Source organism: Lipotes vexillifer, unplaced genomic scaffold, assembly GCF_000442215.2.
Source record: "Lipotes vexillifer unplaced genomic scaffold, Lipotes_vexillifer_v1.1 scaffold21, whole genome shotgun sequence".
Classification (NCBI taxonomy): Eukaryota; Metazoa; Chordata; class Mammalia; order Artiodactyla; family Lipotidae; genus Lipotes; species Lipotes vexillifer.
This window is the reverse complement of record NW_006774065.1, coordinates 1781230-1794732: the sequence shown is the minus strand read 5'-3', so window position 1 is coordinate 1794732 and position 13503 is coordinate 1781230. Positions and strand designations below refer to the sequence as shown.

Below are 13503 nucleotides of genomic sequence, written 5' to 3'. Positions count from 1 at the left end.
GAGGGAGGGAGGGAGGGAGGAAGAAAGACACTTCCTTAAAAAAAAAAAAAAAAAAAACTACATGAGCCAATTCAAGGAAGGCAGTACATTCCCAAATTACAGCTTTGCATCAAGATGCTCAAATTTATACTACTTCTAGCACCATTTAAAGAAAAGTGCCCACCTTTCCGCTTCTTTATTTTATTTTCCTTACAAGGACTATCTCTTGGTGAGCTGTTGTTACTTGGAGCTGTCAAATCGATTCCTAGCAAACTATAAAGTTTTTTCCTGTCTGGAGCAGGGAAGTGTTTTTCAATGAGTGACTGCAACACTCCTCTGTTCGAAGAGAGAAAAAGTGACAGTTAGTGGCTCAGTATGCAAAATAGTTTATTATATATAAAGTCTTACTGAATGTATTTGTTTAAAATAAGTATACTTTATTAGCAGCATTTCCAAATTGGATATCAAAAGTAGGTTAGCTCCACATAATTGTAAAGCTGGCTTAGGAACTCAGCACCAATGGTTCCTGATTCTTTTTCAGAACTGCTGCACAGAGGAAGACTCCATGAAGAAAAATTGCACATCAGTGACTCGAGTCAAAAAGTGATTCAAAAGAGTTGGATTCTGAATGTAAAGGACTTTAACAATCCTTTAACCAATTTATTTCACATATATTTTCCATTTTCAGGTACATGCAAGAGTTACAAATAATAAAATCTATGTCTTACTAAAAAATACGTTTGGGGCTTCCCTGGTGGCACAGTGGTTGGGAATCCGCCTGCCAATGCAGGGGACACAGGTTCGAGCCCTGGTCCGGGAGGATCCCACATACTGCGGAGCAATGGAGCCCATGCACCACAACTGCTGAGCCTGTGCTCTAAAGCCCTCAAGCCAGCCACAACTACTGAGCCCACATGCCACAACTACCGAAGCCCACGTGCCTGGAGCCTGTGCTCTGCAGCGGGAGAGGCTGCTATAAAATGTGAGGCCCGTGCGCTGCAGCGAGGAGTGGCCCCCGTGCAGCAATGAAGACACACACAGACGAGAAAAAAATCTTAAAAATAAATAAAAATGAAATAAAATAAATTTTTAAAAAGTAAAAAATGAAAAGTACATTTTATTCAGTCTTACAAAATACTGATAATCCAGCTCAAATGAATTTTAATATTCTAGGCCAAGACTGTCCAAATGAAATATAGTGCAAGCCAAGCACAATTTTTACACTTTCTAAGTAGCTACATTAAAAAGTAAAAGAAAACTTGTGAAACTAACTTTAATAATATTTTATTTAACTTAACATATCACTTTAAAATGTAATCAATGAAATGTTTTACATTACATTTCTTTAAGTCTTTGAAATCTGGTGTCTATTTCATACTTAAAGGTCATCTCAATTTGGACTAGCCACTTCAACTGCTTAATAGCTCCCTGTGACTAGTGCCTATCATTTCAGAGGCAATACTAGGCAGGCAAGCACAGGAAAGATACAGATTAGCAGGTGCATGTTTTGCTTTTAAAAGTAGTTTTAAGTTATATCTATCTTAAAATGAGCCACTTGAATGTGTCCCCTAAGGCAAAAGATAGCATGGCAGCAAAAGTTATTTTGTTAATTTTGCTACCAGAGTTAGAACTGTCTGTTAGGCAAACAAACTGAAAAACAGTGTCTAAAAACATTTTTAAAATCTCTTTGGACTATCTCAGGATTATTTGCAATGTTTATATTAGAGCATACTAAACTGGAGCGAACTAAACTATATTGCTCCTCTGGATAATGGCAGTTTCCAATACACAAAGCCAAAGCAAAACTGAGTATCTTAAACCAAGCTGTCAGATTTCCAAGATGTACAAAACAAACAAAAATCAAGCCCTTCAGTTAGTCCAAATACTGGACATGATACTGTCAAAATACTTAACATTTCAGCATTTCTATGTTATTGTTTTCCAATAGACATGTTGTTATGCACACACAGGACCATGAAAACTAAAATCAGAAAGACTTTAAAACGCAAAAATTTTGCCTCCGGGAAATGCCAATATTTAAACTGATCTAAGTAAAAACTCAAACCCATAAACGTTACTTGGCAGTTGAAACGAAGTCATTCAATTCTCCTCCACCCTCTTCCAAGGCTTCTAATGTTCTAGCTTCTCCCGTAGACTGCAGACCAATTACAACACACTGAAGGCAACAAAGAATATTATTAATTATAAATAAAAATATCTATATGGTTTCTTAAGACATATTTTAAATATTTAGTTTAAAAAAGATTTCAAACAAGAATTACCCATTACTGTACGTGTGTACCAACTTATTTATTCTACATATATATGAGACATGCTACATGTAATACACTTAGCTAGGAAACAGTATTACAACAGTGGACACTACTGAAGCCCCTGCCCCAGTTCTTTGTGCTTTAACTAAATATGTAATTATCAAAAAGGAAAAATCCTTAATGTAATATATATATCCATGTGTTATCAGTTGTTAGGTCTATGGTTAGCCAAATTATAGTGATGTTTGTTTACACTTTTCTGAGCTATCCAAATTCTTTATAAACACGTATTGCTTTTATTATCTTAAAAATGCATTTTTAAAAGTCTTACTATGTTAATACTTTTTACAAGTACCCTTTAGAAAGAAAAGGCTTTTTTAAGTAGAAAGCCTCAACACCCAAAAGACTAAAACACATAACCAAAGATGAACCTGTTAATGCATTCTCCAACTTACTTTTCCATTCTTGATTTCTTCTCGAGCTAGTTGAACAACCCTCTTAACTTTGGATGCTATGCACAAGTATTTGAAAAATCTCTGGTGAGCAGACCAGAACTGACCCCACATGGATTTTTTCATTCGTTGCTCAGCATCAATCAGATCTGCAGCTTGCTGAAATCGCTCTCTGGCAATGACCCACTGAAGGTGCACAATCAACATTTTAGATATTTCAGTCTTTTGAGTGTGATTTTAAAATTACTAATTCAATCAAAATAAAGTGCAAGACACCATTTAACATTAACTCAACGAGGCATTTTCAGTAACTTGGGAATCTCTAAACAAATGTTTTTTAGGACGCTCACATAGAGCTGTCCCAAAATTCTTATTAACTAATGCAGTCATTTTAGGAAACAGTCACATTGTGATTTTTAAAACTATACAACCAAAATAAATGGCTATTTTTTATAAATTACTTTAACAAACAGAAAACTTGGAAAATTGGGAAAATAAGGAACCAGTGATTTATCTGTTGTTTTATAGCAGAAATATACTCCTGTGAGCTGACAGGCGTATACTGGACAAAATATACTCCTGACTGGACAAAACTGGCTAACAGATACATTATCAGGTACATTTAAAGTACTAAGAGTTAATAAAAATATGCTCACCAGTTTGACTGCTTTGTTATACATTTTAACATAGCTCTGAGAAAGAAGAACTTCCTCAATTTTGAAGGTCACTCCAGTAAAGCTCAGCTGTCGAGCAATGTACATTCCTCTAAGCTTCATATCCATAGCAACTATTTCCATGGCACCAACACCTCTGAATAAAATTAAAACACACAGTAACTAACATTAAATATAGTAGAGCTTTAACATACATGGAAGAGATTTTAGCAATAACACCTCTTTTAGATTGCTACTGAGAACAAATAGTGTATACTGTAAATTGCATTACCTCCGTTCTACTGCCTGAATAAAATCACTGAATTCTCTAAATGGAGTTCCCTCACCCCATATTCCAAGACGGTTCATATAGGCCATGTTTCGTGGTTCAGAAGCACCTGAAAAACCCCCAAATAAAATATATTATAGCTGAAAAAATAACATATATATCTCCTCTCTTTTAAATATATAACTACTCACCAGTGGCACTAGCATAAACAACTCTGGCTTTTGGCAATTTGTTCTGAAGTTCTAAAACTGCTAAGCCTGTCTTGGTTGGCTTTGAAGAACCAACAGGACATAAGTTTTTTGCTTTATGACATTCATCAAACACTATCTGTAAGGAGTAAATTAAGGAACATGTCACATTAGTAGCAAGTGTCTCCAATCTTTCAGGAAGAGTTAACTTTTATTTCACTTAGGACTTGGGAAACATCCAAGATTTCTGGGATGGTAGCTGGAGTAAAAAAAAGAATCAAGATTATTAGGGGGAGGGATGCTGTTGATAACAAGCCCCTGAGCATTAACTTTTTTTTTTTTTTTAAACTAATACCCACATACCTATCATCTGGTTTTGTCAAACCTTAACATTTTGCCATATTTGCTTCAGATGGTTTTCTTTTTCTGTAAGATCACAAATATCAATGAAGCCCTCTAAGTGCCTCTCCTTGACCTCCATAGCCCCCTTCCCCCAGCCACAGAGGCATTCACTGAATTTGGCATTAACCTTAACTGGATATTTAATTTATTTTTGGCATCTAGAAAATGTACTACTGCAGAAAATGAAGACTGCTTGATTCGAATGGAGGGGGTAACGGAGGGCCTGTGGTTTTTCTTTTTGATTAACTACTGTAACACTGTCCTTCAGGCGGCTAAGGGAGTTTCATATTTTGTTTGGACATCATTAGGCACCGAAGCTCTTGCAGGACAACTCTGAAGCTATATGAATTCTCCCATTTTGCTAGCATTGATATGGCTCTTGGGTCCACCACTCCATTAGAACTATTAACTCCATTCATATTAATTTTTCTTACAAATCTTACAAAGGGGGTTGCTTCTGGGTATTTAGGTCCACATTCTATCTTAAGGCTGTATATTCAGTTTTCATAAACTGTCCGAGCCCATGGTGGCTGCCACCTTGCGGCACTGTCACTCCTTAACTGGATATTTAATTCTTAATTAGAATGAACGAAAGGATCCACTATGGCTAAAAATGTCCACCACACAGATAATTTGAGCAAATTTTGTTAAATAGAAGCACAACTGATAACCAACTTAATCAGTACTTCAAAAACTGGTGATCCTCATGCAGTATAGTAAAAGGTATGCTATGAGCAAATAAGTTTGGAAATCATTAAGTTAAGAAGCGAATATAGTATTCAGCATGTCTCATACCTATTAACATTTTCCTAAAGCAGGAACTTAAATACTGGCCTCGTATATGACAGCTACAAAACAGAATCAACTTTCTGACTCCCTTGGACTCTGTGTAATCATTAAAGCTCTCGTCCCAGCAGTCTTTTTATTTAACCTCAGAATTCCTGTGTGTTATATTTTGTGTCATTAAAAATTATAAAACTTGTTGCAAAGGATACCACTCCATCGAAGTCATCACCACACCAATGTAGGAGTTGTTTTAACCTCGTTTTGTATTTACCACCAGACTGACTTTCACCAATGAGGGAAGAATAGGTAGCAAAAATCACACCCTTCTTCACACTCCCATTATGTTTGGAAGAAATTTTTCCATATTTAAACTAAAAAAGAAAAGAAAGAACTTAATAAATACACTTTTGTCTCTAAAATATTTATCCCACCCAGATTTCTACAGCAGGAAACTGGTTGTACCATGATGGGCTTCAGGAAAGTCAAAGGACCTCTTAAGATCATACACAAAATTTCTCATACACATGTGTACACATACATACACACACACATGAGCCTGTGCGTGTGTGTATAACTTTAATGTACAAGGATCCAGTTTTCATCAAAGTCTCAAAAAAGTCTATCAATCAAAAAAAGATTACAGGGCTTCCCTGGTGGCACAGTGGTTGAGAGTCCGCCTGTCAATGCAGGGGATACGGGCTCGTGCCCCGGTCCGGGAGGATCCCACATGCCGCGGAGTGGCTGGGCCCGTGAGCCATGGCCGCTGAGCCTGCGCGTCCGGAGCCTGTGCTCCGCAACGGGAGAAGCCACAACAGTGAGAGGCCCGTGTACCGCAAAAAAAAAAGATTACAAACCAAACTCCCCAAGAAAAGGTCACAATATTCATTCTACAAATATTTATTGTGCATTTACTACATGCAAAGCACTGTAATTAAGATCTGAGGGATATATAAGAATTATGATTAATAGTTACTGTGGTCTTCCTCAATTATGCTGATTTAGAAATCAAAAATATTTCTAGATGCCCCTTACATGTTTTAGTTTTGAACTGCTAGTAGTCATTCAAGACACAGTACTTAACCCAACAAACCACACAGTAACCCTCACCCAAAAAAAGCCACTGATGGGCAGGGCAACAACACCAAAGCAACTTAGGACTCAACACTGAAGCAACTTAGGACTCACATGGAAAGTAGATTTACATTTACTTATTTTCAAAGGGCTAGCAAGGAAGCACCTGCAGGAACTAGGTCTGTCTATTCTACCCATGTGACTCCAGGAATTGGTGCATAGTAGGAGGCCAATAAAGATTTGCTAAATGAACATTGAACTGTGCTTTCTAGATAATGAAACACATTTTCTTCCATTTGACAGAACTGTTTTAACATGAACACAGGTACGGGTATACAAGTCCACTAAATGTACAAATATCTAAACCAGTCTCCAAATCACAATTCTCTCTATATGATGTGATGGGCACACTACCTGTCCATATAGCTTTATCACACTGCACCCTTATACTCATAGGTATATGAGTTTCACCCATATACAGTAACTTCAGAAACAGACAAAAACAAACGAAAAACCCTGAAGAGTAAGAGAATAAACTCCATAAAAACAGACAATGCCTATTTTGTTTGCCACTACATAACCCTACCTAGCATATTATTTAACACTTAGTAATCCGAAAACGAACAACAGTGGCTAGCACTCACTATGCTTTCTGTGAAATAACTCATTTAATCCTCTTAACAACCCTATGAAGTAGAAACTATTATTATTCCCATCTCACAGATAAGTCAATATTTATTGAATGACCAACTGAATAGAAAACTTTCATACCTTATTTAATGAATGTACCAAAATGTTTTTTGCTCCAATATCCCTCAAATCTCTTTCGGCATCATACTTTAAATCATTTGAAACACTGAACCTGCCACAAAAAAAAGGGACAAGAAAAACACACAAATTCAATACAAATCCCATCATTCTAGCAATATTCAGGAATAAATAAACCCAGGCCTTGACACTTCAAAAAAATATACCTACTCACAAAGACCCATCCCCATGTGCTGGATTATTCACAAACAAAAGCTTCCACAGCCAGTCTTTAGCACTTACCACAAAGCCCTTTTTCTACTCAACAAATAATTTTCATAGATGATTCCTGCTATTGTCCTTCCTTTTCCTACACCAGCACCATCACCTATCAAGAATCCAGCACGATCTCCATTTGGTAGGAATGTTTCATGTTGCTGAAAAAGAAAACGCTGGTAATTATCTATTCCTTTAGATATTTTGGTAATCAGTCTTTCATACCTTGTTTTAGTCATATATTAACATTCTCTGTTTTTATAGAAATGGCATATAGTTGGCTTAGTGTGGATACTTTCTTTACGTAACTATACAGGCATACCTAATTTTATTGTGCTTCACTGTTACTGCACTTCAGGGGATACTGCATTTTTTACATATTGAAGGTTTGTGGCAACCCTGCATCAGGGAATTTTATTGGTGCCATTTTTCCAACAGCAGTGGCTCTTTCGTGTCTCTGAGTCACTTTTTGGTAATTCTCATACTATTTCAAACTTTTTCATTATTATTATATTGTTATTGTGATCTGTGGTCAGTGATCTTCGATGTTACTATTTTAATTGTTTTGGGTTGCCATAAACCCCGCCCATATAAGATGGTGAACCTAATTAATAAGTGTTGTGTGTATTGTGACTGCTCCACCGACTGGCCATTTCCCCCATCTCTCTCTCTCCTTCAGCCTCCCAGTTCCCTGAGACACAACAGTATTGAAATTAGACCAATTAATAACTCTACAATGGCTTCTTTAAGCATTCAAGTGAAAGGAAGAGCTGCATGTCTCTCACTTTGAATCAACAGCTAGAAATGATTACAACATAAGGAAGACATGTTGAAAGCCTAGACAGGCTGAATACCAGGCCTCTTGCTCCAAACAGCCAAACTGTGAATGAAAAAAAAAAGTTCTTAAAGGAAATTAGAAGTGCTACTTCAGTGAACAAACAATAAGAAAGCAAAACAGCCTTATTGCTGACATGAAGAAACTTTTAGTGGTCTCGAAAGAAGATCAAACAAGCCATAATATTCCCTTAAGCCAAAGCCTAATCCAGAGCAAGGCCCTAACTCTTTAATTCTACGAAGGCTGAGAGAGGTGAGGAAGCTGCAGAAATTCTGCAGGTCACAGAGGCTGGTTCATGAGGTTTAAGGAGTCATCTCTGTAACATAATTGCAAGGTGAAACAGCAAGTGCTGATGCAGAAGCTTCACCAAGTTATCCAGAAGATCTAGCTAAGATGATCGATAAATGTGGCTACATTAAACAACAGATTTTCAATGTAGATGAAACAGCCTTCTTCTGGAAGGAGATGCTATCTAGGACTTTCATAACTAGAGAGAAGAAGTCAATGTCTGGCTTTAAAGCTTCAGAGGACAGGCTGACTTATGAGGGGTTAATGCAGCTGGTGGCCTGAAGTTGAAGCCAATGCTCATTTCCCATTCCAAAAATCCTAGGGCCCTTAAGAATTATGCTCAATCTACGCTGCCTGTGCTCTACAAATGGAACAAGGCAGCACATCTGTTTACAACATGATTTACTGAATATTTGAAACCCACTGTTGAGACCTACTGCTCAGAATGAAAGATTCCTTTCAAAGTAATACTGCTCATTGACAATGCACCCAAGAGCTCTAATGGAGATGTACAACGAGATCAATGTCACTTTCATGCCTGCTTTGTAAAACAGCCTTTCTGCAGCCCATAGAGCTAAGAGTAATTTCGGCTTTCAAATCTTACTCTTTAAGAAACACATTTTGTAAGGCTGTAACTGCCATAGATAGTTGATTTCTCTGATGCATCTGGACAAAATCAACTGAAAACCTTCCAGAAAAAGAATCACCCTTCTAGATGCCACTAAGAACATTCATGATTCATGGGAAGAGGTCAAAATATCAACATTAACAGGAGTTAACCCTCATGGATGACTTGGAGGGGTTCAAGACTTCAGTGGAGGAAGTAGATTCTTGAGATGGAATCTACTCCTAATGAAGATGCTGTGAAGATTGTTGAAATGACAACAAAGGATTTAGATTACATAAACTTAGTTGATAAAGCAGTGGCAGAGTTTGAGAGGACTGACTCCAATTCTGAAAGAAGTTCTGTGGGTAAAATGCCATCAAACAGCACTGCATGCTACAGTGAAATCATTAGTGCAAGGAAGAGTGAATCAATGCAGCAAACTTCACTGCTGTCTTATTTTAAGAAACTGCCACAGCCCCTCCAGCCTTCAGTAACCACCACTCTGATCATTTAGCAGCCATCAACACCAAGGCGAGACCTCCCCACATCTTGCCTCAGATGATGGTCAGCATTTTTTAGCATTAAAGTATTTTTCAATTAAGGTATGTACATTGTTTTTCTGGACATAATGCTATTGCACACTTAACAGACTACATTATAGGGTAAACACTAAGTTTTGCATGCACTGGGAAACCAAAAACTTCATGCGACTCATTTTATTGTAACATTTGCTTTACTGTGGTAGTCTGGAACCAAACCTGCCCTATCTCCGAGGTCTGTGTATTTTTTTCTTGCTACCCTCGTATGTAGCAGGTAATTAAAGTTAACAAATTGGTGAGTATTCTTCCATAATTTTTCAAGGACTGTACAACCAAATACAAACTTTTTTATAAAACATAAATATGGGGGATGGTTTCCTATTTATTTTACAAAAATGGAGTATTTCAGAAATCCTTTCAAGACAATTGACATAATATAAAAGCTGGTACAACACCCATATGGTAATACCAAAGGTTATTCAATCACTCCCCAAGGGTGTGAGCTTTTACATCTTTTATAGCTTTTAGCCACTGGGGGGAAAAAAGGCTGCAACAAATAGCCTTATATATATATATGTTCTTATCTAATAGTTCTATGAAACAGACTCCCATGGAATTGTTAGGTAAAAGGATATAGGTATTTTTAATTTTAATACATGTTCCCAGTGAATTCCAAAAAGGTTATGACAATTTATCATTTGCACTAGAAACACATTCCCCATATCCACACTACCCCTTTAACTTTCTAACACATAAAACTTCTATAAAAATCACATTCACAAGATTTTCATGCAAGGAAAACTTAACTTTGAATTAAAACAACTATACATTGTGAACTAAAATTAAAGATAAAAACTGTATGTAGTTATAAATTATACAGCTTACCTGGGCTGCATATGTAATTGCCTCAAGCTGTAATGCTGATAACCAGCCATTATCAATGGTTTCTTCAGAAATAGATGTTTTGTACCAAACATCAGGAGGAGTAACACTGGATAAAGAACTAGTTTCAACTACAGCATCTGGATGACGCAGGCCAATTTTTACTAAATAAAAATTTAAAAATATTTCATTTTAATTATTCTAAGTAATAACACTTCCCAGTATTATAAGATATTGTAATATTTCTCCAGACAGAGAAAATATAATAAGAAGTAACTATACACCCTGGGATCCTATATAAAGTCACTGACTGATGGTAAAGTACTGTTTAAATTTGACTAAAATGACCTATTTACCAACTACCTATGGTTTAAATAGAGACTTGCTGATTAAAAAGATCTAGAAAAATATCATCGCAGTTCATACCACCAGGTTCTCCAGTAGTAACAGAACATAATCCTAGATTAAAGACATCATTTTAAATAACCAGGAAAGTATGGGACCTTGGAATCCATACACAGTTGGTAAACAGAGATTTTTAGTTTAAGTGGTCTTATTGGTGACCACTTAAGCCAGAGTATAGGAGAGAAAAATTCTAGCCATAGATGTTTTTCCATCTTATTACCCCCATAAAATGAAAAAGTGAAAAATTTTACACAAAAACTAAAAGTTACTAATTTTCAACTTAATACAGTGGCCACTAAAAAAATGAATCATGGTCATTACGGGAAAAAAGGAAGCAATGGTGTTAATTTAAACCACTGAATTTGAATAGCAGATTTTATTTTTAAGATTCCCATGTTTTTATAATTTGTTTTAGATAAGCTGTATAAACTATAAAGCTAAGATATGTGTTTACATTTCTGTAATTTACTATGATTTTATAATCACTGCTGATATGAGCAAAATTAACTTGAAAGGAAAAAGCCTTTTCACTCCTGGTTTTAAAAGACTTCATTCCAAAGCAAAGCCCTACATTTTTATAGGAAAATTTAAAAACTCACAGAATTTTCATGTAGCTATTTTAAAACATATTATAGTTTAAAACATACTACAGGGCTTCCCTGGTGGCGCAGTGGTTGAGAGTCCGCCAGGGCACGGGTTCGTGCCCTGGTCCGAGAAGATCCCACATGCCGCGGAGCGGCTGGGCCCGTGAGCCATGGCCGCTGAGCCTGCGCGTCCGGAGCCTGTGCTCCGCAACGGGAGAGGCCACAGCAGTGAGGGGCCCACGTACCGTAAAAAAAAAAAAAAAACCTACTACAAAGCTCACACTTATCAAATCCTGAGGTACCCAACATGGATAGATCTCAACACATAATAATGTGTGTGGCAAAGTTTTTTAAGTTCAAAAGGAACCCAGAAGTCTCATTATTTTGACAAATCCCAAAGACATACATTTTATTGGCATATACTCTGCATAGGTTTCCGCATGACCCATTTCTTCTTCATCTTCTTCCTCTGGTTCATCTTCCTCTTTCACAACAGGGACCTTCTGTAACAGAGAGAGCAAAATCAACTAAGTCCAGAAACTGGAGGCCCAGCCAACACACAGAAAAACTCTTCTGTAGGAATACCCACTATCTTCAATCTTGGAAACAGGACATACCACTTCTATATTCCCTAATATCTGGGTCAGAGTCTATGGTTTCCCTGCTCCTCCAAAGATAAGCACAGATAATCCATGACCTGCTCTCATCGCAAACACACAAATGGGTCACCACAGGGCTCCACCACCTTCTCAAACTACCTTCCCCTTCAATATTGCCTGCCAGCCTCCCTGATAGCCAGAAGTCTAACCTCCAGTCCTCAATCTTCATTGCAGTTCCAGGAATAGAAAGAACAAGGGGTCTGGAGAGAAAAGGTGGATGAGCCCCAGCAGCACATCCTACAATCTCACGGGCAGGAACTCTCTTTAAGTCTCACATCCCACCCTCTTCTCAGTTACCTTCGTCTGTTTCTTTCCCTTAGATCCTAAAACCAAAACCCTAGAAAACTCTGGAGTTTAAAGGTTCTTCTAAAAGACAGAGAATTTACTTCAGACATCTGTGTCTCCACAGACACAAAAACAATCATACAGAATCCTATATCACCTACTCTCCAAACGTCAGCACATCTGAGAATAAAATGAGGAGTTAATAGTAACTTACACCAGGAAAACATCAGTAAACCCAGACTGCCCCAGGCAAAGTGAGTGAATGGTCAATATAGTCAGGTTACCTTGTGTTTCTCTACAGAATCTTAAAGAGGTAGAGGCAGGGAGGAAAAGGGGAATAAGAAGCGCCTGAAAAAGCTGCTTTTCACTATCAGTAAACCATAAAGGGAAGTTCTTTATTAATGTGGGCTTGACCAAGGAATAATGTAGGGAAGAAGCTGTGGGACCCAGTATACCAAGGAAGGCAGGAGAGGGACAAAGAGAAAACCTAGTCAGGACTACAGGTAATGCCAAGGACACATGGCATTAAAATGTAACATCAGGGCTTCCCTAGTGACGCAGTGGTTAAGAATCCGCCTGCCAATGCAGGGGACACGGGTTTGGGCCCTGGTCCAGGAAGATCCCACATGCCGCAGAGCAACTAAGCCCATGCGCCACAACTACTGAGCCTGCGCTCTAGAGTCCGCGAGCCACAACTACTGAGCCCACGTGCCACAACTACTGAAGCCTGCACGCCTAGAGCCCGTGCTCTGCAACAAGAGAAGCCACCGCAGTGAGAAGCCTGCGCACCGCAACGAAGAGTAGCCCCCGCTCGCTGCAACTAGAGAAAGCCCGCGCACAGCAACGAAGACCCAACGCAGCCAAAAATAAAATAAATAAAACAAGTTTATCTTAAAAACAAACAAATAAATAAAATGTAAGGTCAGGCTCCTCTTTTATTTTTATTTTACTTATTTATTTTTATTCAGTCTAGAGCAGCATGATGGCACATAGATGCTCAACAAATGTGGGAAAGAAAAGGGAGATGTGAGATAAACATCTAGCCATCAACCCATGGAGTCCTTAGAAAAAAATCCAAAGAAACCCTGAATGTTCTCAGAAAGTATGCCAAAATAAAACCCAGCTTCAGAAATAAGAGATGAAATGGGGCTGGCCAAAGAAACAGACCCAGACCCCACTTCTGCTGTTATCTGTACAGCCTTGGGCAAATTACTTACATTCTGAGTCCTGCCCATCCCCCTTTGCACCTTTTCCTCATCTGTAAAATAGGAATGCGCACTGTGCTAAATGACCCGCCTTTCTC

General features: G+C 37.9%; 1 protein-coding gene and 1 pseudogene across 2 annotated transcripts in view; both read right to left on the bottom strand.

Moving 5' to 3' along the window:
* SBNO1 (strawberry notch homolog 1) overlaps positions 1 to 13503 on the bottom strand; it is a 52950-nt gene that overhangs the window by 21837 nt on the left and 17610 nt on the right. For both annotated transcript variants that reach the window (XM_007448671.1, XM_007448670.1), the window contains 11 exons: positions 11663 to 11759; positions 10271 to 10431; positions 7144 to 7277; positions 6865 to 6955; positions 5232 to 5393; positions 3838 to 3973; positions 3650 to 3755; positions 3361 to 3514; positions 2708 to 2890; positions 2058 to 2155; positions 164 to 315 (listed from right to left, as the gene is read on the bottom strand). In XM_007448671.1, coding sequence (XP_007448733.1) covers positions 164 to 315; positions 2058 to 2155; positions 2708 to 2890; positions 3361 to 3514; positions 3650 to 3755; positions 3838 to 3973; positions 5232 to 5393; positions 6865 to 6955; positions 7144 to 7277; positions 10271 to 10431; positions 11663 to 11759 — 1474 coding nt within the window. The remainder of the gene's footprint in view (positions 1 to 163; positions 316 to 2057; positions 2156 to 2707; positions 2891 to 3360; positions 3515 to 3649; positions 3756 to 3837; positions 3974 to 5231; positions 5394 to 6864; positions 6956 to 7143; positions 7278 to 10270; positions 10432 to 11662; positions 11760 to 13503) is intronic.
* On the bottom strand, positions 4479 to 5041 carry LOC103073271 (ubiquitin-conjugating enzyme E2 variant 1 pseudogene; annotated as a pseudogene).